Source organism: Megascapheus bottae, chromosome 6 (assembly GCF_031878675.1).
Source record: "Megascapheus bottae isolate mThoBot1 chromosome 6, mThoBot2.hap1, whole genome shotgun sequence".
Lineage (NCBI taxonomy): Eukaryota > Metazoa > Chordata > Mammalia > Rodentia > Geomyidae > Megascapheus > Megascapheus bottae.
This window is the reverse complement of record NC_143514.1, coordinates 66,918,552-66,944,420: the sequence shown is the minus strand read 5'-3', so window position 1 is coordinate 66,944,420 and position 25,869 is coordinate 66,918,552. Positions and strand designations below refer to the sequence as shown.

General features: G+C 51.4%; 2 protein-coding genes across 17 annotated transcripts in view; one reads left to right on the top strand and one right to left on the bottom strand.

Moving 5' to 3' along the window:
• The window catches only part of Epb41 (erythrocyte membrane protein band 4.1), a 132,975-nt gene extending 117,131 nt beyond the window's left edge, over positions 1-15,844 (top strand). For 2 of the 15 annotated variants that reach the window (XM_090335429.1, XM_090335416.1), the window contains 4 exons: positions 7,771-7,872; positions 9,405-9,485; positions 11,464-11,568; positions 12,984-15,844. In XM_090335429.1, the coding sequence (XP_090191555.1) occupies positions 7,771-7,872; positions 9,405-9,485; positions 11,464-11,562 (282 nt within the window). In that variant the 3' untranslated portion in view covers positions 11,563-11,568; positions 12,984-15,844. Of the gene's footprint in view, positions 1-7,770; positions 7,873-9,404; positions 9,806-11,463; positions 11,569-12,983 lie in introns of those variants that run through there. The other 13 variants (XM_090335427.1, XM_090335422.1, XM_090335426.1 and 10 more) reach the window with 12 other exon arrangements.
• A 60-nt stretch (positions 15,845-15,904) lies between these two features.
• Positions 15,905-19,303, bottom strand: Tmem200b (transmembrane protein 200B). Of its 2 annotated transcripts, XM_090335413.1 has the most exons (3): positions 19,276-19,303; positions 17,950-18,039; positions 15,905-17,441 (listed from the first exon to the last, which is right to left on the bottom strand). In XM_090335413.1, exon 3 carries the CDS (start codon positions 17,419-17,421, stop codon positions 16,501-16,503), a length of 921 nt encoding a protein of 306 aa, XP_090191539.1. In that variant the 5' UTR covers positions 17,422-17,441; positions 17,950-18,039; positions 19,276-19,303; the 3' UTR covers positions 15,905-16,500. The 2 variants fall into 2 exon arrangements, with proteins under 2 accessions (XP_090191539.1, XP_090191537.1); XM_090335411.1 differs by lacking the exon at positions 19,276-19,303 and having other exon boundaries at positions 17,950-18,921.
• Between the last annotated feature and the right edge of the window lie 6,566 nt (positions 19,304-25,869).

The following is a 25,869-nucleotide window of genomic DNA, read 5'->3' as shown; positions in this document are numbered from 1 at the left end:
CTTCCAGTTTTCTAGTGATTAATTGGAGATAAGAGTCTCATAGACTTTCTTAGTGCCTGGCCTGGCTTTGAACTGTGATCCTCAGATCTCATCCTCCTAAGTAGGTAGGATTACAGGCGTGCCCAGCATGGCTCCTCCATTTTCCAACTTGGATAAGTTACTAAACATCTCTGAGCTTTCACTTTTCTTGCCTATGATCTTAGTATATATTTCATGGTGGTGTTATGAGGATATTAATTTTTTTTTATTTTGAGCTGGTACTAGGGCTTAAATTCTGGGCCTTACATTTTCTCTTGGCTTTTTTTTTTTTTTTTTTGCCAGTCCTGAGCCTTTAACTCAGGGCCTGAGCACTGTCCTTGGGCTTTCTCAAGGCCAGCGCTCTACCACTTGAGCCACAGAAACATTTCTGGCTTTTTTCTATGTATGTGGTACCGAGGAAGAGAACCCAGGTCTTAGTGCATGCTAGGCAAGCACTCTACCACTAGGCTAAACTTCTGGCCCTTCTCTTGGCTTTTATACTCAAGGCTAGTGCTTTACCACTTGAGCTATAAATCCACTCCTGGGTTTTTGCAGGTTAATTTGTGATAGGATTCCTTTGACTTTGTCCCAACTGGCTTCCAATCAAGATCCTCAGAACTTAGCCTCTTGAATAGCTAAGATTACAGAAGTGAGCCACTAGCACCTAGCATCTCCTTTATTTTTATAATGGGTTAGTGTTGATTTTTATGTTTTTCTTTTCTTTCTTTTCTTTCTTTTTTTCTCTTTCTCTCTTTCCTTCTCTCTTTCCTTCTCTCTTTCCTTCTCTCTTTCCTTCTCTTTTTCTCTCTCTTTCTTTCTCTCTCTCTCTTTCTCTCTCTCTTTCCTTCTTTCCTTCTTTCTCTCTTTCTTTCTTCTTTCTTTCTTTCTTTCTTTCTTTCTTTCTTTCTTTCTTTCTTTCTTTCTTTCTTTCTTTCTTTCTTGCCAATCCTGGGCTTGAGTTCAGGGCCTGAGCACTGTTCTTGGGCTTTCTCAAGGCCAGCGCTCTACCACTTGAGCCACAGCCCCACTTCTAGTTTTTTCTATGTATGTGGTATTGAAGAATCAAACCCAGATGTTCGTGCATGCTAGGCAAGCACTCTACCACTAGGCCAAAGTCCTGGCCCTGTGTTTTCTTTTCTTATTCACAGAAGTAAAAAGTAATGAGAACTATTCTGTCTGTAAACTGAGCTCTATACTCATTTCTGAAAAAAAAAAAATAACGAACTGGGAGAGAGCAAGGGAAGGGGTGACATTGTCCAAAAAGAAATGCACTCTTCCAAGGACAGTGCTCAGGCCCTGAGCTCAAGCCCAGGACTGGGAAAAAAAAAAGAAAAAAAAAAAAGAAATGCACTCTTTACCTGCCTTAGGTAACTTTAGCACCCATCACTTTTATTTAATTACTTTATTTGGCTGGTCATGGGGCTTGAACTCAGAGCCTGGGTGCTGTCTTTGGACTTTTTCACTTAAGACTCGCACTTTACTACCTTGAGCCACAGCACCACATCTAGTTTTCTAATAATTAATTGGTGATAAGAGTTTAATGGACTTTCCTGCCTGGGCTGGCTTCAAACTCTCAGCTTCCTGTGTAGCTAGGATTATAGGTGTGAGGCACCAATGCCCGGCTTTGTATATCACCGTAATAACAATACATTTTTTTTTTTGCCAGTCCTGGGCTTGAGCTTAGGGCCTGAGCCCTGTCCTTGGACTTTCTCAAGGCTAGAGCTCTACCACTTGAGCCTCAGCACCACTTCCGGCTTTTTTCTATGAATGTGGTACCAAGGAATCGAACCCCGGTCTTCATGCATGCTAGGCAAGCACTTTAACCACTAGGCCAAACTCTTGGCCCCATAACAATACATTTTTTAAAAATTAGTGAACACTTACAAATTAAGCCAAGGCAACGTAAAAGGTAGACACAATTCCTCCCCTGTGTAATTCACATACTAACAAAGCAAGATTAGCAATAAAACACATAAACAAAAATCTAAATAAGTTTCAAACAGTGGTAAGAGCTACCGTGAAATTAAAATGGAAGGACACAATATGAGGGGCTACAGGTGTAGTTCTTTGGTAGAGCACAGGTAAAGCCCAGTGTCCTATCCAAAAATATGGACAAAAAATATGGGATCATATGAAAGGCTGCTATATCGGGGCTAGGGTAAGTAAGAAAATTTTCTCAGTAGAGGTTATGTGAGGCTGAAGCCTGAAGAATACAAAAGAGGCCACCAGATGTAGCTTTGGCAGGTTGTTTTTACATAGATGTTTTCAATAATCCTCACATCACAGAAGCTGGATGATGTTACCCCATTTGGGAAACAGTGTGACTTGCTGGGTAAGAGCATATGTTTTGCAATTAGACAATTGGAACTTCTTTCCTAGTTCCATCAGCTAGGTACTAGCTAGATACTCTTAGTTATTCTATCTTTTTCACTTGTTCCTTTGGCTACACATTGGGAATAATATGACCTACCATTGCAAGATTTGGAGGAGGATTAGAGGAAGTGATGTCTGTAAAGAACATCCACATTCATAAATGTCCAGTTGATGGTAATGTGTTGCTTGATTCTCCCATTGCAGCCTCAAGTGTAGAATTTGAGTTTGGTAACTGAGAAGTGGCTTAATTAATCAATGATTATAATAAAATAGCATAATTAAGGCAATGACTTTGTAAGGAGATTTCTAAAGTCATTTGGTGCATGTGTTAACACAGGAGTGAGGCCTGAAACTGAAGCACAGCCTTTGGAAATAAGAAGAAAGACATATATCAGAAAAGAGAGGCAGAAGAAATGAATGCGTAGGACTTGGCAGTGGGGGAATTCAAAGTTATTTTAAGATTATGCACACTCTTAGTCAAATTATGTAAGAAAGAATTACTTGCAAATAGGAAGGAATCCCTTTGGACTAGAGGTACGGCTCAAGTGGTAGAGTGCCTTTCTGGCAAGCCCAAACCCAGGATCCTCAGAGACAGAGAAAAAGAGACATATGGAGAAATATAGAGATAGAACTCCTGAGTTCAAATCTCAGTGTTGCTGAGAGAGACACAGAGAGAGAGAGTTCCTGAGTTCAAATCTCAGTGCTGCTGAGAGAGACAGAGACAGACAGACAGAATGAATGAATGAATGAATGAATGAACAGAAATCCCTTTAAATTGTTTTCACTACCATGAAAATATCCTGAGTGTTTATCAGTTAGGGAGCTGGTTAGATAAATTATAGAATATAGTAAAGTGATGAATATGGATTTTTTGTGGTAGTCATCTGCACAGTGAATTTTGTGAATGAACAGTTCAACATGGTGTAATTAGGGTGCTACTGTTTATGGACAGGAAAGGAGAAATATATATAGCTCTGTATAGAAGAGTGTGTGTGTGTGTGTAGGCTTCAATAACAACACACTGGCTCTGGATAGATGCTCCAAAAACTAAAATAAATACATGAGCTGGGCAAGGTTGCACATATGTGTAATACTAGCACTTGGGAGATAGGGGCAATAGAATAAAAAGGCAAAACAAACATAAAGTTTGCCTGGTACATAGTACATAGTAGCTACACAAAAGAAAAAAAAAAGTACCTGGTGCTGTGGCTCATGCCTGTAATCCTAACTACTCAGGAGGATGAGATCTGAGGATCGCTGTTCAAAGCCAACCTGAGCACTAAAGAATGAGACTCTTATCTCCAATTAATCCCTAGAAAATGGGAAGTGGGGCTGAGGCTCCGGAGTAGAGTTGTAGCTTTGAGCTGAGAAGCTCAGGGTCAATGCCCAGGCCCAGAGGTAGGACGATAGCAAAAAAGAAAAAAAAAAAGTAGCAAGCTGGGCACTGGTGGCTCATGCCTGTATTCCTCTCAGGAAGCTGAGATTTGAGGATCGGGTTCAGAGCTATCTCAGGCATAAAAGTCTGTGAAACTCTTATCTCCAGTTAACCACCAGAAAACCAAAAGTGGTGTTGTGGTTCAAAGTGGTAGAGCACTAGCCTTGAGTTGAAGAGCTTAGGGACAGTGCCCAGGCCCAGTGTTCAGGCCCCACAACCGACCAAAAAAAAAAAAGTTATGATAGCATAACATTTCATTGTTATATTTTATATCATTACCAGCCAAGGTACAAATTGTTTCTTTTTTTTTTTTTGGTCAGTCATGGGGCTTGAACTCAGGGCCTAGGCACTGTCCCTGAGCTCTTTTTTTTTTCATATATTTTTTATTGTAATTAATAGAAGGGTTACATAATATTTGCCAGATAGATGGTGCATTAATTCCCATACATTGATACCCTTTCACATGTCTTGGTCCCCATTTCCCTGCCCCCACCCTCACCCCTCATCTTGTTTTCCCCCCTCCCTGAGCTCTTTTGCTCAAGGCACAAAAGAGCCTGAGACTCTTATTTCCAAATAACCTCTAGGAAAAAAAAAAGGAAAAAGGGGCTTGGCTTTAGGGTAGGACAGTAGCCTTGAGCTGAAGAGTTCAGGGGCAAGGATCAGGCTGAGTTCAAGCCCCATGACCCACAAAAAAAGAAGAAGAAGGAGAAGAAGAAGGAGAAGCAGAAGAAGAGGAAAGAAAGAAAGAAAGAAAGAAAGAAAGAAAGAAAGAAAGAAAGAAAGAAAGAAAAGAAAAGAAAAGAAAAGAAAGAAGGAAAGAAAGAAAGAAAGGGCACATATGCACCAGATATTTATTTATTGGGTTTTTTTGTTTTGTTTTGTTTTAGAGAAAGGGTCTTGCTATGTGGTCCAGACTGAGGCTTCCCTCCGTATAATTCTCAAACTCATGATCCTTCTGCCTGGGCCTTCCCATGTGGTGGGATAATGCGTATCTGTTGCCTTATATTGTTATTTATTTACTGTGCTGTTATTTTTTAATTTATTTCTGCTTTTGTTTATATATTGTTTGATAAGTAAGTCCAAATACCATTTACAAAAATTTGTTCATCCCTGCTGGGAGTTTGGCCTAGTTACGGTAGAGTGCTTGTCTAGAATGCACGAAGACCTGGGTTCAATTCCTTGGTACCATACATAGAAAAAGCCAGAAGTGGTGCTGTGGCTCAAGTGGTAGAGCTCTAGCCTCGAGAAAGTCCAAGGACAGTGCTCAGACCCTGAGTTCAAGGCCCAGGACTAGCCAAAAAAAAAAAATGTTCAGCTGGGTGTGGTGGCTCACTCCTGTAATCCTAGCTACTCAGGAAGATGAGATTTGAGAATCGAGGTTAAAAGCCAGCCCTTCAAACCCAGCCTGGGCACTAAAGTCTGTGAAACTCTTATCTCCAATTAACCAGAAAACCAAAAGTGGGGCTGTAGCTCCAGGGTAGGGTGGTAACCTACCCTGTCCCTGAAGAGCTCAGGGACAGCGCCCAAGCCCAGGGGTAGCGGGGTAGCCTTAAGCTAAAGAGCTCAGGGACAGCACCTAGGCCCAGAGTTCAAGCCCCACGACTGGGAAAAAAAATTGTTCACAATCTCTACCTTTTGGGGTATAGGATAAGAGAGGGAACAAAAAATGTTTTTCATTTGTATGTATATGCATGCATGTGCATGTCTGTGCAAAAGTTGTTTATACTAAAATGTTCACTTTGGTCAGTTTTGACAAATTGTCTACACCTGTGTGTCCAAAATACAACTCAGGTTCTGAACATTTCTCCTGAAATTTGCATCATAGTTTTGCCCTTTGGTCCCTAACCCCTAGGCAGCCACTGCCCTGATTTCTGAGAGTATGGCTTAGTTTTGCTTGTGTGTGTATGTGGGTTTTTTTTTTTTTCCTGCCAGTCCTGTCTGGAGCTCAGGGCCTGAGCACTGTCCTTGGACTTTCTCAAGGCTAGAGCTCTATTACTTGAGCCTCAGCACCAGTTCCAGCTTTTTCTATGTATGTTGTACCGAGGAATCAAACCCGGGCCTTCGTGCATGCTAGGCAAGGACTCTACCACTAGGCCAAACTCCCAGCCCTGAATACAATACTTTAAAGATTAACAGACACTAGTTGTATAGGGAGATTTCACTGTTAACATAGCATATTGTGATTAACCTCACCCCCTCTAACATTCTCCTTCATCCTACTCCATTTACACTTTGTCAATTCATCCACATTCTATAAATCAATAGTTTACTCTTCTTTGTGGATGAATAGTATGTCATCTTTTTTAAATCACTTCATTTTTTTCCCCGTATGCCAGTACTAGGGTTTGAACTCAGGGCCTAGATATTGTCCCTAAGCTTTTTTGCTCAAAGCTAGCATTCTACCTCTTGCCACAGTCCACTTCTAGATTTTGGTGGTTAATTGGATATAAACATTTTCATGGACTTTCCTAACTAATTTACAAACCATGATCCTTAGATCTCAGTAATGGCTAGGATAACATGTGTGAGCCACTGGCGTCTGTCCTTTTTTTTGTGGGGGAGGGGGTGTATGCAATTCTGTATCCTTACAGTAGTTTCTAAAACAGTTTTATTTCCATAATGTGTTTTAATCTTCACGACATTGCTATGATATAGGCAAAGCACATGTTATAGTATCCTTTTTAGAAATTAAAAATATAGGGCTGCAGTATGGCCTAGTGATAGAGTACTTGCCTAGCATGCATGAAGCTTTGGGTTTGATTCCTTAGTACCACATACACAGAAAAAGCCGAAAGTGGTATTGTGGCTCAAAAGATAGAGTGCTATCCTTGAGACAGCACAAGGACAGTGCCCAGGCCCTGAGTTCAAGCCCCAGGATTGACAAAAAATGAAAATAAAAATTAGAAAAACAAGGTCCCACAGCAAGTTTTTGTCTGAACTGGGACTCAAATCTAGTTTCAAATAAGAAGTTTCTTGGTCTGATCTGTGTCCTAGTTCAAATACCTACTAATTATAGAACCTTGAACGAATTATTTAACCTCCCTGGATGTTTTCCTAATTGTACAGTGAATATAATAGTAGCACCTGTCTCAGATTTTGAGAGATAGAGAAGAGATACCAGCTGCATGATAAACTTGATACACAGTAGGAATATGAGAATTAGTAGTGTCTGAATCTGAGGTAGATAAGTAGTCTTGGCTAAAGAAAATGCTAGTGATGAAGGACAGAAATATAAAATAGGTCATGTCTGGCATGGGGACACTATGGGGAGAGCATTGTTGAGATTGGTATGGAAAGGGAGGATGACAGAGAATAATGAGTATGACCAGCTATGTTGTGTACATATATGGACATTTCAAAGTAAAACCTCCTTGTACAAGTAATTGGTGCTAATCAAAATATCAATCTTGGTCAGGCTCCTGTGACTCATAGCTATAATCCTGGCTACTTGGAAGGCCGAGGGATGGAGGTTCAGAGCCAGCCTGGACAGAGGCAAATCTTCAAGACTCTTATCTCCAATTAATCAGCAAAAAGCTACAACTGGAGGCATGGCTCATGTAGAAGAGTGCCAGCTGTGAGCAAAAAAATCCAAGTGACAAAGAGGCCCTTAGTTCAAGCTCTGGCACCAGCACCTAAATAATTAAATAGTTGTTTTAAAAGCTGTTTGTAATCTATAAACCACTATAGACATGTACACTCAGTGTCACTGTTGAACTTGTGCCTCCTCTTTCTTTTCATTCTTCACTGACCCAGTACACAGGCATCTTACCCATCTAGCTCTTAGGAGAAACCTTGTTCCCAAGGATTTACAGTATTTGTTAATTAAGCAGTCACTGGATCTTGGCATTAGAATGTATATGTGAGAGCCACGCTGTAGCCTGTAGCACTTAGCCACCAGCCTCCTGAGCAGTATGGTGATAAGTCAGCTGTGCTTTCTCCTACAGACTGATGACAACAATGGAGACTTGGACCCAGGGGTCTTGCTGACAGCTCAGACCATCACATCTGAGACCACAAGTAGTACCACCACAACTCAGATTACCAAGGTAACAGAGCTTCCTTAAGGAATCCAGTGACATACAGAGCTTGCAACCACCCCTGGGCAACAAAGACTTCTATCCATAAACAGAGTTTTTCTCTTGTAATTTTAGTTACTCAGAAGGCTGAGTATTGCAATTCAAAGCCAGCCCAGGCAGGAAAATCCATGAGACTCTTTTTTTCTTCCTTCCTTCCTTCATTCCTTTTTTTCCTTCCTTCCTTCCTTTTTTTCCTTCCTTCCTTCCTTCCTCCCCACCTCTCCGCCTTCTCCTTTTCTTTCTTTTCTGGTCCTGAGGTTTGAACTCCAGGCTTGAGCACTATCTCTGAGCTTTTTGTGTTCAAGGCTAGCATTCTACCACTTCAACTGCAGTTCTACTTCCAGCTTTTTTGTAGTTTTTAGTAGAGAGAAGAATCTCACGGTCTTTCCTGCCCAGGCTGGCTTTGAACCGCAATCCTCAGATCTCAGCATTTTAAGTAACTAGGATTACATGCATGAGCCATCTGTACCTGGCTTCCATGAGACTCAGAGGGGAGAGAACTGAGGAACTGTGGTTTGAATCCAGTTGGGCAAAAAATTCTGTGATATTCTTAATCTCCATTAACCAGCAAAAATCTGGAAGTAGAGCTGTGGTTCCAGTGGTAGAACACCAGCTTTAAGCACAAAAGCCAAATCATAGCTTAAGGCCCTGAGTTCAAGTCCCAGTACCAGCATATACACAAAAGAAAAGTGAATTCAAGTCTAGCCTAGGCAACCTAATCATACTCTTTTTCAAAACAAACAGGTGGTTTTTGTTTTGTTTTTGCCCGTTCTGAACTCAGGACCTGAGCACTGTCCTTGGGATTTCCTCAAAGCTAGTGCTCTATCACTTGAGCCACAGCACTACTTCCAGCTTTTCTATATATGTGGTACCAAGGAATTGAACCCAGGTCTTTGTGCATGCTAGGCAAGCACTCTGTCACTAGGCTAACTCCCAGGCCCCAAAACAGTGTTTAAAACAGCTGCAGATACATTTTTGTGGCAAAGTATTTGCTTACCTACACAAGTCTATAGTTCTGTTCCCAGAAACAAATCCCTCTCCCCACAAATAGTTGGAATATAACTTTCAGATTAGTAATAGAAGTGTGGCTTAGTTGTAGAATGATTGCATAGCATATAACAGACCTTAGGGTCAGTCTTCAAAAATAACTTTTTGCATGCTAGTCCTGCAGTTTAAATCCAGGGCCTGGATGTTGTCCCTGAGTTTTTGTTTTTGTTTTGCTCAAGATTAGTGTTCTGCCACTTGAGCCACAGCTATGCTTCCAGCTTTTTAGCAGTTAATTGGTGATAAGAGTCTCTTGGACTTTTCTGCCTAGGCTGGCTTTGAACCATGATCCTCGGATACCAATCTCCTGAGTAGCTAAGATTATAGGTTATAAGCCACCAGTGACCAGCAGCAAAAATAATTTTAAAAAGCAAATGTATATAATAATCTGTACTTGTTTTGGTGTTTTTCTCTTGCTATATTTCTGATATCATATGGCCACCAACCCTTGGTTATAGACTGTAAAAGGTGGGATTTCGGAGACCCGGATTGAAAAAAGAATTGTGATCACGGGAGATGGCGACATTGACCATGACCAGGTAGGAATGCTGAGGAAAGTGAAGATGGGAAGGTGGAAGATAGATGGGTGCGGCAATGTGCATACCTCAAAGGATACGGCTAACGGCTTCATCCCTGCTACTTTAGCCCTTGAAACAGAGACTCAAGCCCCATGGACCTGAGGTAGGGAGAGGCTCTGCAGATGAGGAAGCTAGGAGTGCTGTGAAAGGAGCAGGGGCTTTGGGCTCAAAGATCTGAGTCAAGGGTTGGTTCTTAAGACTCTGCTTTTTCAGCTATCAACTGGGGGTTATAGATAGTTGCTGTTCAGATAGTGAGGTCCTGGATGTGCTTGTGTGACAGGTACATGGTGGGATCTGAGTAGATGGAGGAACAGTGCCCTCAACCTGGGCTAAAGGATACCAGAGCTATGGAATGCCACAAGGGCTGATGAAACTTAGGGGGTTGTGCGTGGGGGGAGGGCGGGGATAGCACAGGATGGTGGCCAAGACACCAGCACAGCCCCTGTCCCCTGACTGGGGCTCTGTCCTTCATCTAACTTCCTGTGCCACCTTGGGCAAATCACTGATGGTTTTCTTCTCCTAAAAGAGAGTGGGTTAATTCAAATAATTTCTCGGCCCTTCTGGGTGCTGAAAGTTCTATGTTTTATGCTAATTAGGTGCTAATTGTGTGCTACAAGCAATTATCAAATAATAAGGTCAGGATTAATGTTCCCTATTCTCTGCTGGGTGAGGTTAGACGCAGAGAAGAGGGGGTGGAAGAGACTGTGCAGATGCTTCTGGAATCATTGACAGGACTGCCAGAGCTACAACTCTGCGGCCTTTATGCTGATGAGCTGACTGCCTGCAAGGAAGGAAAACTAAGCTGCAGTGCTGGCAGTTCCCTTGGCAGCAGGCTGAGTCTTAGAGCTGGGAGTACTGGGGCAGAAGCAAGGCTGCAGAGCCCAAGTGGGAAGCCCACAGCTTGCTTGCCCGGAGCCCTTGCTGGGTGCTCAGTCCTTACTACACTGCAGAGCAGTGGATGCAGGGGCATAGTTTATGGGGAGCATCACCTGTGTGATGCTCTGAGCGACAGTTTCTCACAAATGCCATCACAAGGTTTGTCTGGGGTGATTTGTCCAAGGTCCCCCAGTTTTCCTAGAAGCTGAGGAATATCCAGGAGACATGGGTATGGCTCTCTCTGGCTGAGGAGAGCTGCACATTAGGAAGGCCTATTCAGGAAAGAGGTATGTGTGGGTTTTCCCACAGAGGGAGCGGCAGAGATGCTGGTGAGTGCTTAAGCTAGGTGTGAAATGGGAATCAGTGGGTTAGAAAAACAGGCTCAGAGAGGGGGAGCAGGGGTCTATCAGTGGCAAGTCCAAAAATACCTTTCAGGAAGCTGAGAGGTCAGAAGTGTTTTCCTCTTCTCTTGTCCCTCCTAGAGGTGGTCTTCAGGATCCAGAGCGCAGGCAGCTGGGGAATTCCAGACAGTCTTTTAGTACTGGGGAAGAGGGGGTGGGAAGAGACTGCAGACAGTGGCTGACAGCTGGGAGAGTGGTGCTGTGCCCTCCTTTGACCTTCTCTGTGTGATCTTAGCCTTTCTCACCAGGGCCCCCTGGGAACCCACCAGACAGTGTGGTAAAGAGAAAAGTTTAATTACTAGCTATGAGACAAACAAGCGCTTAATTTCACCTGCAGCTTACTCATCTGTAAGTAGAAATATCCATTCAGCTGCTGCAAGGATTAAATCAATGATCAACGATGTGCTTAAACCAGGGTGTGGCATAGAGTAAAGCCATCACTGAGCTTCTGAAGTCTCCATCTGACCCCTTGAAGGAAAAGCTCTACCCTTCCCTGCCTCTGTGTTGTTGGCCAGCAGCCTCCACTATGCAGGATAGTGGAAGCTCCGGGTAATGATCTGCATGGCCTAAGTGCTTCCCTAATACATTGTCTGAAATGACCAGTGCCTTCCTTCGCTAGCCAGGCTGCTCGGGGCGCAACAGGCTCTGCTTCCCATTCACAGGTCCTCGTACAAGCCATCAAGGAGGCGAAGGAGCAGCATCCGGATATGTCGGTGACCAAGGTGGTCGTCCATCAAGAGACTGAGATCTCTGAGGAATGAGCTCAGGTAGGAGCTGCCTTAGCCTGAGTGAGCTCCAACAGGAACCTTGGGTCCCCTCTAGGGTGACTGCATTGCAATTTGATAAAGAAAGACAGGGGTATTGAGTATCTGGCCCCATTGTTTGAAGATAATAATTGTAACTTTAGAAGGTCTGAGCACTGGTGGCTCACACCAGTAATCCTATTGACTCAGGAGGCTGAGATCGGAGGACAGAGGTTTGAGGCTAGACTGGACAGACACATTTGAGAGACCCCCATCTCCAGTTAATGAATGAGAAGCCAGAAATAGAGTTTGTGGCTCAACATGATAAGGTATCAGCCTTAAGTAAATCTCCAGGCACTGATACTAGCATGCACAAACATCACACACACACACACACACACACACACACACACACACACACACAAGGCTGGAAGCTGTAATCAGTTTGTCTTACATCTTCATAAACTTTAATAAATACCTTTGTATTTTTTTAAGTATTTGGCTCTAATCAAAATAGTTAGGTCACTTGTGTCCTCCTGTCTTAATGTGCCTGCAGTGGTGGGTAAAAGGTAATATCCCAAACTTGGTGTAAACGTTACCCATCTCTGGAATCCTCCTATACTTCATTCACCTTTCCCTGCACTCTCTCTGCTGCTGGGGCACTCTGTATCTCTGGGATCTCTGAGCCTGATTCCGGGAGGGCGAGAGAAGAACAAAACCAAAGACAGCAAGACCAGGGCTTCTGGAAGGATGAGGCCTGAAGAGGCTCTGGGAAAGTAGCTAAAGCTTTGAGGCTAGAACAGAACACTAGAAGCAGGAAAGTGCTTTGGCACATCCAGGTGAATTCATGCCTAAAGGTAGTCCACGTGGACTTGTACAGGTCATCAGTCATCAGAAGCTCAAGCCCAATATTCTTTTCTTTTTTTCTTTCTTTCTTTCTTTCTTTCTTTCTTTTTTTCTTTCTTTCTCTCTCTCTCTCTCTCTCTCTCTCTCTCTCTCTCTCTCTCTCTCTCTCTCTCTCTCTCTCTTTTATTTCTTTTCTTTCTGCCTTCCCTTCCCCCTTCCTCCATCCCTCCCCTCTCCCTCTCTCTCTTTCTTTTTGTTTTTTTTTTTTGGTTTGTCATGGGGCTTGAGCTCAGGACCTGGGCCCTATCCCTGACGTTTTTTGCTCAAGGCTAGTGCTCTACCATCCTGAGCCACAGCACCACTTCTGGTTTTCAGGTGGTTGATTGGAGGTAAGAATCTCATGGACTTTCCTGCCTGGGCTGGCTTTGGACAGGGATCCTCAGATCTCAGCCTCCTTATGCAGGAGGGATTACAAACATCAGCCACTGGCCCAGTATTCAGTTCTGTCACTTACGGTCATTGGAAGTTGACCATAGCCTTGGGAAGCGTTTTCCTTCACAAGATTTAAAAATGTGTTTCTCTCTTTCCCCTAGGAACTATCCTTCCCCACACTCCCTGCCCTCCCTCCACCTGAGAGAAACCAGCGAAATGCTAAAGAAGCCAGCCTGCAATAGTCAGACTCAAGATCATGCTAAACCACCAGAAAATTTACTTCATTTTCTATTTGGAATTTATACCAAGAGATTCTTCTAGATATCATTGATCCTTTTGAAGACCTTTTTCTATATTGTGATACCAGAAATTGTTCCACTTTTCACTCTATGAACTGTTTTTGAAGAATTAGGGTTTTGTTGTTGTTGTTTTTTAATGGGATGGTTTGTAACCCATTCAACCTAGCTTCTCTTCACTGATCCTCAACCCAAGTACTGAAAGGGCCTACAGATTTCAGGATATCCTACAGAGACTCTGACAGCTGTGCTGGAGGCCAAAGCCAATTCCCCGGGATACTCTCTCCTCCCCAAGTTTTACCCTTTGGATGACAGCAGAAACTTCGTGAACCAGCTCTTCCTCAAAGCCAATTATATAACGTCACCAGCATGTCAGGCAGGGCAAGTGCTCTGATCCACAGACCCCAGATACAAGTCTTATCCCCTGATGAGGGTGCGTCTAATAAGGCAGGCCTCTGTAGTGTTTTCCTCCCTTTCTCCTCTCTACTTTGGAGCTTCCTTAAGTCAGAGACGTAAGAAATTGCTTCAAATGCATCTGATACTGTGAATGTTTGAACATATCTGTGGCCTTCACCTCCCCACTGCCCTGACACCTCATCAGAAGCCATGGCTTTACCCAGTGCCCCAAGCTCTTAGCTCAGAAGACTGAAACACATGGAAAAACAGATCTTTTGTTTTGTTTTTAAGCCATGTTCTAGCAGAACATTTTTAGTGGTGGTTTGGGGAAGGAAAGTTAATGAGGTTTTTAAAATAAGGTCTTCTAGTTCTCGGAGTGTGCACCTCACCCAGAGAAATGGTGGCCTTTTCCTCGGCTCCAACTAAGGAGCTTTTCCACTAAGGAGCACTCTGAGTTACGGTCTTTGACCTTCCTGCTCTCTAAAGCACTTGCCTAGAAGATCCTTCAGCAAGCAAGGTATTGGCTTTCGGTGGCCACTTCTCCCACATAATACCATGTGGCAGGGGTGCAAAGCCCTCTCCTCATTTCCTTTCACTGCCTGAGTTCTATCAAATTCTATAGGCTTGCTTTTGTAGCAGGCGTCCAATTTAGTTTTTATTTTACTATTATATTTTCTTTTTCTCTAGCTTCATTTTGAAAATGAGGTCTAGTGCCCCTAATTCCTAGTACGGATTTGGGAACATTTTTTTTTTTTTAATCAAACAGGGCTTCTCTAGTCCTCAGCTTGCTTCTCCACAAGCGGAACTGCCTGGAAACTTCTTAGAACCCGGATTCTAGACTGGAAAGGAACATCGTGAGATTAGACTGTGTGTCAATGACAGCGGTCGTTTGGTGCCCTAGGGAAGTGAGCAAGAGAGAAGTCAATAACCACTAGGCAGGATATCTCAGCCCCTACTGAGTTCTGTTTAGGTGAACTGAATTGTTTGACTTTTGTGTGTGCATTTTCCTTTTTGTTCTCACATGGACTGTTACTGCCTACACACAGCTCTCTAAGCAGGGGAGAGGGCATGATGGGACATGGGACAGGCTCGAGGGAAGCAGACTGTCCTCTCTCAGGAATTAACTTATAGGCTGTGATGTGGGGTTTGAAATGGTGGCATGTTAGAACTCCCTCCCTCCCCCTCCCTATCAGTCAAGCTTAGCATCAGCTGGCTTCTCCAGAGCTAGACTTCCTATTGAAGGAGCCTCCCCCTCCCTAGCTCAGAGCTAAAACCTAGGATGGAGAAGATGGAGGAAGAAGACAGGGGTCCACTTAGCACCCCAAGTATTCTGTGAGATCCAGCTCAGTGCAGCAGTTTAACAGCACAGGACCTCGACGCTGGACCTGAGGGCATGAACTTTTCTCAGCTCCAACCTCGCCCATGCCTCCTCTCTGCGGCCTCTGTCTCTCTCTGGACCCAAAGAACTCTAGCATCTTTCCAGGCCTCCTCCCCCTTCCTCCCTCTCTGGCAATAAGATCTCGAGGTTTGGCAATTGTTTGGATTTTTTTTTTCATTCTGCAGTTGTGTGTGTGAGTGTGAACAAACTCTGTCCAGGTAGAAATGGCGGACAGGGGAGGGGAGTGACATTTCCAGGGTCAGAGGCTTGGCAGCTGTTTTCCTAAAGTGACTCAGACACACCACAGTAACAAATCTCGCTGCAATTTTATTTTACTTCAGAATTAAAGGTTTCCTCATGAGATCTCTGCCACTCACCCACAAAGCAAGACCTGTCCTCATGAGCCCAGGGAGTCTACCTGCAGGGGACCTGTCAGAGCACCGGTCCCCCCTCTCCCAGGCCAGCACTGTGTATCCCTGGGGGATGCTGAGACCACCACCCTTGATGCTTACAGGAACTGTCCAGGATGCTAGCCCCAGGCTACTTGTTTTTACAAATCTCGCAAATGTACTATTTTGGTGACAAAAAAATGAAGGAGCTTTGTAAAATTTTTAAAAATTACGAATCATATATCAAGTAGTTGTTTACATTTCTTGACAAAATAGAACTATGGCAGCAGAATTACATTGGCAAAAACCTTTAGATTAAATAGGCAATAATTAGGTCTGCTGTTTGGGTCTTTTGTAGCAAGGGAAGTGGTTGTAGTGTTGAGATCTGTGTTTGGTCTTGCTTCTTGTATTGCATTTTTCAATAAACTTAAAAAAATGCCTTCAAGGACTGATCCACTTTTCCATTTCTCTTCCTCCAGTAGCATAGGGAAAAATAAGCCTGGGTGGGAGAGACCTAAACTGAAGCCACAGTCTAAGCTACCCACACTGGCCAAAGTTCTGCACCAGATCTGTAGAAGGGGCCCCCTGAGAACTGATCAATGCTGCCTATCAGTGAGAGGGAATTGCTGCAGCACAGGCCAGGATGAAGGAAGAATCAGACCTCAGGGCAAGGCAGTGGCAGTAGACCCTACTGGGTTGAAGCCCCCGGGGTCACGGGAAGAAAGGGTCTTAGGTGGTGGGAGTCAAAGGCTCAATCCCCTTCCGGGATGGCAGTAGGTTTCTCAGCTTCCCAGAGGCCCAAAGTCCATCACCAGTGCATATGAGACATCCCAACCTACCTTCCAAGTCTTAAGGGTCCTTGCCCACCACCATCAGGGTCTTCCAGAACACCCCATGCATCTCCTGATCACCTTGGCCTGGACCTCCACCCCCTCCAGGGACCGGTCCAGGGCTAAGGCCACAGATGGAGGCCGAGTCATGCTGGTCTCCGCACTCCACATTAAAACACACCTCTCCAGCCCATTAAGCCCAGTGAGCAGACGGGCATTTCTCTGCCCACATGCAGGTCAGGAGGCCGTAGTGGCCGCTGTGGTCAAGAGCATCCATCCTGACCTAGGATGTGACAGAAGCAGCTACTACTAAGACACCGGACCACTGGTCCTCTGGTCCTGTCACCGTGGTCCATGGCGCTGCCTCATAGCAGATTGTTCCCTGCTTCTCAGACCCGGGCCCCCAAGTCTCCTCCTCCCAGTTTGGCATACCCCCCCAGACTGAGGCGGTCCAGCCGTGGCCAGCTTCGGTGAGCACAGTCCCGAGCTGCTGGGGCCCCCAGGAGGAGCTCCCCAAGGCCCAGATCCAGAGACTTGGAATGTTCAATGCCGGAGCCGGAGGGCTGCACGGTGATGATCACGTGGCCAGTCTGGGTTCGCGGGCCCCACGGTGGGGGCAGCCCCGGGCCCTTCAGCGGGTAGTTGTTGAGCAGGGCCGGTAACCCCAAGCGAGGATTCGCAGGCTCTGAACGCAGACTCCGCACTGACGGCACGGGCGACGTGCCCCGGTGCGGGGACAAGTCCCAGTGTTCTGGTTCTGCGCAGGCCAGGGCTCCAGCAGTCCTGGGGCCGGGACTGGGGAGGAGGGCGCAGTCCCAGCCAGGGCCGTCGGGGGGCCGCAGGGCCTGAGCCCGCAGCACCCCCTGGCGGAGCCGCCTGGTCTCCAAGTCTCGGTTCTCATACAGAAGCGTGTTGGCGCAGATGAACACGAACAGGCCGACGCCCATAATCACCGGCCCCAGCAGCCGCAGCCGCTCGTGCGGTCCATGGGCGCGGCCCGCACCGCGACCCTCGCGTCGCAGCTCGCTGACCCGGGGTGAGCTGGCATTGGCGGCCCGGGGTCCCAGGGCCCCAGCGCGGTGCGGCCAATAGCCGGCCACCGCGATGCCCATGCCCACCAGGACCACGAGCGCCCCCAGAGCCGCGAACGCCCCCGACGGCGAGCGCAGCCGCAGCCGCGCCCGCACCCGCAGCGGCTCGGGCGGGGAGCGCGGGCGCCGGCGGCGGCCCAGGCGGCGGCCCAGGCGGGAGACGCGGCCCTCGGGGCTCCTCCGCACCTCCACGCAGTCTCCCGGGCTTCCGGCCGTCATCTTGCTGTCGTCCGGGCGCTCTGCGGAGAGAAGACGGGAAGGCGGGGACTGACCCGACGGACCAGGGTGGGGAGCTCCGGGCCCGGGGCCCAAATCCGGGAGGGAAGCTGAGGCCTCCTCGCCCTGGCCGCTTGGAGATCCCTGGCGGCCACCCCCGGATTTTCCCGGGCTGCGAGGCCCGGAGCCGCCCCCGCCCGGGTTTTCCGCAGCGGAGCTCGGAGCCAGGGACGCGCGGCAGAAGCAGGAGTTGGCCCGGCCCGCGCGCGGGGAGCAGGGAGGGGGCCGCGGGCCGCTCCCTGGCGCAGCCCGGGCTGCGGGGCTCCGGCCGCCGGCGTCCTTTTCGCAGGCCCGCGGGTCTGCGCCGCGGGAAGCGTGGGCCCCGGCCGCCGCGTCTCCCCGGTAAGTACCGCCCGGGCCCGACCCCACCCCCGCACGTGGCCGCACCGTAGTAACGGAAAGGGGGGGCGCCCCGAGCGCACGGGGCCGCCGGGGTCGCTCGCGCAGGCCCCCCCACTGCGCCTTACATACCGCAGCGTGGGAAGGAGGGAGGGGGTGTCCCCGACTCCGGCCTCTCCCTGCCCGCCCCCTCCTTCCAGACTTCCTCAGTCAGCACTGGAGCTGCAGCAGAAGAGACTTGAGCTAGACTCCGGGAAGACCGCTCACACCGAGACCAGCCAGTCAGAGGAGAGGAGGCGGCAGCGGGCTTTGTCCAGATTCCTTTCCACTCCGCCCGAAGAGGCCTCCCCACCCCCCAGCGGCCGGGCCGGAGGCCGGAGGCCAGAGGCTGCCAGTGCCGGGGCGAAAGGGCCTCGCCGGACGGACTCCCCTCCCGGCTCCCCCGTCGGCCCAGGCAAGGCTGTTCCCAGATTGCGGCGTTTCCCATTCGGGTTCCTGGATGAATCATCCCCCCTTTTCCCGCTGCCTGGCCTCCTTTTCCAGCCTCCTCCGCCGGAGGCCTCAATGGACCTCGTCCCGGCCCCGGCAGCACCGCCTCTGCGCCCCGGGGTCTGGGTCCCGCAACTTGGTTCCTTCTCGGCCAGCTGGGGCAAGAGTGGCCAGGCTGGGCGTGTATGGCCCCCCACGGAAGGGAGGGCGCCGGGGCCGCGGGGCAAGAGCGGCTGAGCACCGGGAGCCCGGGCCGGACCTCGCGGAGAGGCCTTCGCGCCCGGCCCGGCCCGCAGCTCCAGGAGGGACGCCAGGCCCGTCTCGGACGGCAGCGCCAGGTCTGGGCCTAACGTGGAGCAGCGGCTCCCGCGCCCCAAACATGGTTTTCACCCATGGAACCCGCAGCCCCGCGCGGCGCCAGGGAACCAGCGGGGGTCACACGGCCTCGGGGCTCCGGTCCGCCAGCCCTGGGCACAGCCGCAGGAGCGATCGGGAGCAGCGAGGCCTGGCTCCCCATTGTCCCCGAGTATGGAACCCGGTCCCCAGCTCGGAACCAGAACAGCGGCCACCCGCCGCAGGCCAAAGCTGGCGCCCCCAGCGCCAACTTCGGAGAGGTCGCCCGGCTCCCTGCCTGGCCTGCCGGGCTCCGAACGCGCGCCCAGCTCAGACGTGAGGTCCGGTTCTGAGGCTCCGGACTCGAAGGCGTGGGCACGCTGGGGGAGCCCCGGAACCCGGCTGGGGACCTCGGGGAGGCGGGAGCCCGGCGGCACTCGATGCCCAGGTCCCGAGAAGTTTCTCCCGAGCCGAGCGCCGGGTTCTCCGGGGTCCCCCGTCGCCCGCGCCCCCTCTCGGGCCGAGGGGAAAGTGAAGGCCGGGCTCCCGCCCCCAGGCCCATCCCAGGGGAGGAGCCAGACAGAAAGTTAGGAAAAGTGGTGTCTGGGGGGCGGCTCAGCCTCCAGTTCTGCTCACCTGGCGCCTCCGTGCCCGGCCGGGTCGGGGTCCGAGTCCGCGCGCGGCGGTTCCGGGGCCGCCTGGGTCTGCGCGGAGCCCCGCCCTGGCCCCGCCCCGGCCCCGCCCCCGGGAGCCTCCCGAGACCCCCGGGCCCCGCGGGGCGCCGCCAGCCGCGGCTGAGCGCTGTGTGCCAGCCGGGCGCCCCCCGAGGACCTGGACCCGAGTCCTGCACCCCGCCGCCCGCCCCAGTGCACACGGTGCGCCCCGACTCGGGAGGGTGACCCGGCACTGGAGCCGGACCCCGATTCCGGGAGCCCGCTACCCGCCCCGCGGCCTGAGCCCGAAGACTGCAGACTCGAACTCCGCTCCCCGCCCCCTGCGCCCCGCCGCCGCCGCCGCCCCGAAGGCCACCCCGCAGAGCCGGCCGCACCCCGAGCCCTGGGTGGCTGCCGCGGGCCGGCTGCGGAGGGCTGGGCGCTGCCGGCGGCGCGGGGGCTCCGGTGTCCAGCGCCCCGGCGCGGGAACGCGGTGCGCGGCGGGGCCGGGCGGGCCGCCAGTTTCCATGATGCGGGGGGCGGGCTCGGCGGCCGGGCCCTCGGGAGAGTTTCCGGCCTGGGACTGATTAGAACCCCCGCTTCCCGGCCCGGCGGCGGGCGGGGGGTGGGCGCTAATGAGACCCGGCTGCGGCCGGCCGGCCGGGCGGGCGGGGCGCGGGGCGGCGCGGAGCCCAGGTCCCTCGGGACCCCTGGAAGCCAGGCCTCCCCCGCACAGGGCCCCAAGGCCACCCCGTCCCTGCGCCTCCGCCTGCGCTCCCCTGTCCTGCAGTCCCCGGGCGCCCCCTCCCATCCCGCGTTTCCTCTGCCCCCCACTTCACCCCTGCCTCCACCCTGACGCCACCCTCCCTCCCTCCTCACAAGTTTCAGGTCGGGCTCGCTGGCGGCCCCCTCCCTACTGTCCCTGCTCTGCCCAGGCTCGCTGCTCCGCGCCAGGACACCAGTCCTGGCCACCACAGGCTGGACAGCCTCCAGGCCACCTCTCCGCCCTCCCAGGGTGTTGGGAATCCTCAGACCTCGGCCCCAAGTCTGGCTTCCCTTTCAGTGAATGGAGCCCCAGTCCCTCCATGGCTCCCCGATCCTGCTGCGTGTCCGCCCCCTTGGAAGGGCCAGCCCCGCCCGTGGCTGTGCAGGGGGTAGGCGGCTAGGCTATGCAGTGAGGCCACGGAGCCCCCAGGGGACCTAGTCCTCTCAAAGCTGCCCTGGCCTCTGTGTGACCTCAGCCCCTGTGCTTCTGGTCTAGGAGTGGCCTGGAAGAGCTGTGTCTGGGGACAGGGTGAGGATCTTTCTGCCCCAGCTTCCTTGACAGCAGAGACCTGACCCCGAGGCCCTTTCTCTCCAGGAGTCACTCTGGGGAGGGAGCAGAGCTTCTGTCACCTGCAGGCCCAGCCTGTCCCTAGCGGTGGAAATTCAGCAGGACGGAAGATTCATCTTTTCTCACCCCATTCGAGGAACAGCCTGAGGGCCCAGGATGTGCTGCGGCCTCTGTACCACAGCCTTCACAGGCAGATAGATGAGGGTGGGGTCCAATGACAAGTGACCGACACGGAATCCGGAGCCTCACTCCCAGTGCTCCCTCTTACAAGGGCAGAAACCAGTACCCAGAGTGGCAAGGATTTTGCCAGGGTGACCCAGGTGGGCAGGACTGGGCTTTAGGACAGTGCTAGGCTTCAAGTCCACTGGACTCAGGGCCTAGGAGAGAGAAGAGAAGGGAGGGGAGGAGAGGAGAGGAAAAGAGAGACCCTGGGCTATGAACCCCAGATCCATCTCCCACTCCATGTAAGCCCTGTGCTGAGCAGCCAGGGACTCCTCGGTGAGGTCTCCTGGCTCCTGGCAAAGCCCTACTTCCCTTCCCTGTGAAGCCCAGAGATGAAGTAGAGGGAGAGCCTAGCAAAGTTGAGATGAGGCCAGGAATGAGGTGCTCAGGAAGACAGGGTGAGGCTGCCTTCCTCCCGAGCCCTTGGGCAGACAAGTCACTGTCTCACTGAGCTGCCTGGGAAACTGAACCTTGAAGGGGTCCAAGCAACTTGAAGTCAACAGCGGAGCCAGCATCAGAGCTGTCTGAGCCCTAACCCTTCTCCCCTTCTGTGGATTTGGGGCCTGGGACATCTCAGAGTGCTCTGGGACCCCGCTCCACCTTACCCTGACCCCGCGGTGCTGTGGGGGTGACAGCAGTTACTCTGCCAAGGAAGGTGACGCTGAGGCCAGGAACTGTTTCTCTTTGGCCACCTCCTCTGAATTGACTTCTAGGGACCAGGGCCGAGAAAGCTGCCCCTTGGGAAGTGCGGGGGGGGGGGGGGTGTAGTCCACTCTGGGCTCAGATAACCTCAGGCAGGCAGTGTCCTCTCTCTTCATGGCTTGCCAGCAGATCACCTGCCGCAGGGGATCATGGGAGCTCCCAGGAATGGAGGAGACAGCCTCAGGAATTCTAAAGAAATAAGGGCTGGACATATAAATTCTCTTCATAGCCTGTCCCTGTGAGGAGGCCTGGGAGGAGAGCAGGTTCCACCTCCTAAGTTAGTCTGCCAAGGGCTTGGAGTAGGGCTACTGCTCTAGAAATGTGCCATTCAGCATGTTCCTATGCACTCAGCCTCACCACTGTGCCCTCCCCAAAGGGCTGAAACTGGAGGGTATCTGGTGGAGGTCTGCCCCTCCCTCAGTGGTCTGAGTGCCCACAGCAGATAGGGCCCTGCAGGAACCCCTGTCTGCTATATTAATAGCATAATAGTAATAGCATATTTCTGGGAACATCGGCATGCTTCCCCAATTGAGGTAACTTAGGAGAACAACACCACTGTACAGAGGGAAGCCTTGGGGGGCGGGGGTGGGGAGTCAACCCACAAGGTGACACCAAGCGGAACTCTGAGATGATGAGATAGGAAGGACTTGTTACTGCAGCACACCCCACTAGAAGCCGACTAACGTGCTTTGATATTAAGCCCTTGTGAAATTGTAGCTAAATATTTGTTTTCTTTCAGCCACAGATCAGTGGGAAGTGGCAAATGGTGCCAGAGCAAGGACCGTGCACCTGGACCACTAGCTGTCCAGGGTGGACAGAGAGGCCGCCAGCTCTTGTTGCTCTGTCACCTGTAATGTGTGGCACTCAACTTTGCTTTGTGTTTAAAGATGCTTGCTGATGCAGGGTGCTGGTGGTTCATGCCTGTAAATCTGAGGATCACAGTTCAAAGACAGCCCAGGCAGGGAAGACTCTTATTTCCAGTTAACCACCCTAAAAAACAGGAGGTGGAAATGGGGCTCAAAGTGGTACAGCACTAGCCTTGAGCAAAAAGAGCTCAGGGGCAGTGCCCAAACCCTGATTTTAGGCTCCATGACAGACTAAAAAACAAAACAACAAAAATTACTGATGACCTCCAGGTATTGTGGACTAGCCTGGGAGACTTGTTTGGGGCACTGGGGACATGGCCTTTGACACTCCCTCAGTGAGCACATTCAGAATGATCACTGTCAGAACTTGAGCACACCTGGCTGAGGAAGGCTGGGAAGGGACCCCCGGGACCCAACCAGGAGTCAGCATCATGGAGATGTGGCGCCGCCATGTGGTGACAAGAGTCACGCTGCTGGTGAGCTCTATGTCACTGGGAGGGAAAGCAGAGACAGGGCCCTGGAAGGATCAAGGCCAGTATCAACCACGGCAGACGCCTGTTCCAGGTCACAGCTCCTGCCTGGATAACCAAGCCAGGAGGGAAGCGCTAGGCAGGTGGGATGGTGGAGGCCTGGGCGCCCCCTGGTGGAGAGGCTAGGCAAGATGCAGTGACAGGTACGGGTGCCCCTGAATGGCGCGCCCAGGCGGGACATGGTAATGTAGGAGCCGGCATCCCTAGCACCAGTCTAGATGGGACAAGGTAATGGAGGCGCGGGCGGGCGCCCTCTGGTGACAACGCTGGGTGGGAACGCAGGCTCCCCCTGAGGTTGAAGCTAGGCGGGATGCAGGGATAGGGGATTGAGACCTAACCCCGGTGGCCGGGGTTAGGTGGGATGTTGTGGCGGACGCATGAGCGCCCTCCGGCGGCAAGGCTCGGCGGGACGCGGTGGCGATGGTGGCCAAGGGCGCCACCTGGTGGCCGTGGCTCTGTGTTCCGGGATCATTGGATCTTCCTGGCCACGCACCACCCTGCTCGCCGCCAGCTGGAGGCCAACGTGCTCAGTGTCCCCCGCCGGGCCGTGGTCCCTTCCGAGATCAGTGGGTGGGGAGGATCCGGACCTGCGCTGCTACGTCGGGGTGCGGGGGTCGAGCCGGGGTTACCCGGCCCCGGTCCTCCCCAGGCAAAGCCCCCGACGGCCGGTCACGCCGCCGCGTGCGCACCGTCTGGGAGGGGAAACAGGCTGAGAGACAAAATCGACCCGGAGTGACGGCAGGCGACGGTCTCCCCGCCACCCGCACGCCCCGCCCGGAGGCCGAGGTCTGGGGATCGCGGCTCAGAGCCAGCCCGGGCAGGAGAGGCCTTGAGGCCCCTGTCGCCAGTGAACCACCGGGAACCCGGCGGTGGCGCTGAGGCTCCGGGGCGGAGGCTGGCCGGGGCGGCGCGGCGCCGGATCCTCCCGGGGAAAGGCGAGGCGGGGCGGGAGGGCGGAGGCTGGGCAAAGAAGGGGCGAGTTGGAAGGATGTCCCCAGAGATGGCCCTTCTCGGAGGGACCCGGCGCCCTCTGGCCCCCGAGGGGCGCCCCCTCCCCGGGCCCTGAGCCGGCCCAGGCCTGCCGGGCCGCACTGCGGTTGTCTGGACCTGCGATCTTTCAGGAACGACCCAGGCTCCTTCCTACACAGCCTCCAAGAAACTCCAGGGCGCCCGGAAGCCGTGAATGGTGGATATGTTGCTTTGGGGGGGGGGGTGATTGGATTCTAAGGGAATTCAAACTTGTGACTTCAGAACAAATCCAGGTACCTGCAGAGATCCGAGCCCCACCGGAGCCGAGGACAGACCCGAGGGACACTCTCCAGGCGTCACCGTGGATTTCCTCTTGGCAGTACTGGGATTTGAACTCAGGGCGTGGCCCTTCGAATGGGATCTTCACCTCACCCCACCCCCAGTCCCCTTCCGTCTCCGCTCTGTGCCTTTGACGTAGCGCAGATTACATAAGTACACCCACCGCCACACTCACCTTACTTGTTGAAATGAGGTTTCGCTACATTTTGCTTGGGTTGGTCTTGAATTCTGATCTTCCTAGGCTCTGTCTCCTGAGTAGCGTGGATCTGCAGGCACTAACCACCATGCCCAGCTTACTACAGCTTTCTCCGCCCCCTCCCCAGTCCCGGGCTTGAGGTCAGGGCCTGAGCACTGTCCTTGGACTTTCTCAAGGCTAGAGCTCTACCACTTGAGCCTCAGCACCACTTCTGGCTTTTTTCTGTGTATGTGGTACTGTGGAATCGAACCTGGGTCTTCATGCATGCTAAGCAAGCACTCTACCACTAGGACAAACTCCTGGCCCCCTACTACAGCTTTTAAAAACAGCTATGATTTAGTTTGATCTGCTTCTGTTCCGTGTCCACATGTGACACTGGGATACAGACCCATGTGTGTCAGGATGAGTTTGCAAAACTCCTTTATGCTTCTCAGTCACAAAGGTATACATTGCACTGCTGTAAACATGGGGTGCTGCAAGCCTGCCTGCTCTCCCTCCCGCAATGTGGCTCCTGCTCCTGGCAGGAACAGACCTCGGGTGCGCTCATCTTTCACTGGACTCGCTTTGCATCTTAGTGGTGAAATGCAGCTCTTGAGTTTCAGGTCCTGGAACTGTGCATCGGCCGGCCTGCTGCCATTCCTGCACCCACCATGCATTCACTCACTCAGAATGGAGTTCTCTGGAAGAGACTGCACCGTCAGGTATGCGTGTTGGGAGGTTGTGCTGGATGCAGTGTGAGGGCTGGATGCAGGGCCGCTCCCCATGCAGACCGCATTTCATAGTCTGAGAGCTATGGGGACTCAGGAGAGGAGCTGAGAGGGGTGTCCAGGTCACAGATGGAGTTAGGCCATGTTGGCTAGTCCAGAGGTAATGTCAGATTCTTCCAGGTTCTTCTTCTTCTTTCTGCCAGTACTGGGATTAAACTCTGGGCCTCATGCTCTGGCTGAGGTTACTTGCTTAGCTGGTGCTCTACTATTTGAACCATATTCTAGCCTTGTTTTTGTCCTTGCTTTTGTTTTTACCCCTGGAGTGTCTTGGGACTTTTCCACCTGGGCTGGCTTCAAATGTTTCTCTGGATCTCAACCTCCTGAGTAGCCAAGTGTGAGCTATGAGTGCCTTGCAAGGTGTAAGTTGTTTGTTGTGTGTCTGGACTTATTTTTCTGCCTGTGGCTGTCTGGTTGTTCCAACACCATTTGTGGAAAATATTTTCTCCAGTTAATTCCCTTTGCTCTTTTACCAAAGTCAGTTGTTTGTAACTCTAGGTCCATTTCTGGCCTTTCTATTCTGTTCCATCTGGAAAATGTGAGGTTCCGTAGTGTCAGCCTGATTTTGTTTTCCTTTACCATTGTGCTGGCTGCTCTTGTAAAAAAACAATGTTCCATCCATACAAACTTTTTAAAGTTTTTTGGTGCCAGTATTG

What these genes read in the sequence shown, in the direction of transcription:
- Tmem200b (XM_090335411.1), bottom strand. Translation starts at nt 18,325, where the DNA reads ATGATTCATCCAGGAACCCGAATGGGAAACGCCGCAATCTGGGAACAG. An exon ending in TCCCTCCTTCCCACGCTGCG is followed by an intron (nt 17,442 to 17,949) that starts GTATGTAAGGCG and finishes TTCTCTCCGCAG; the next exon opens with AGCGCCCGGACGACAGCAAG.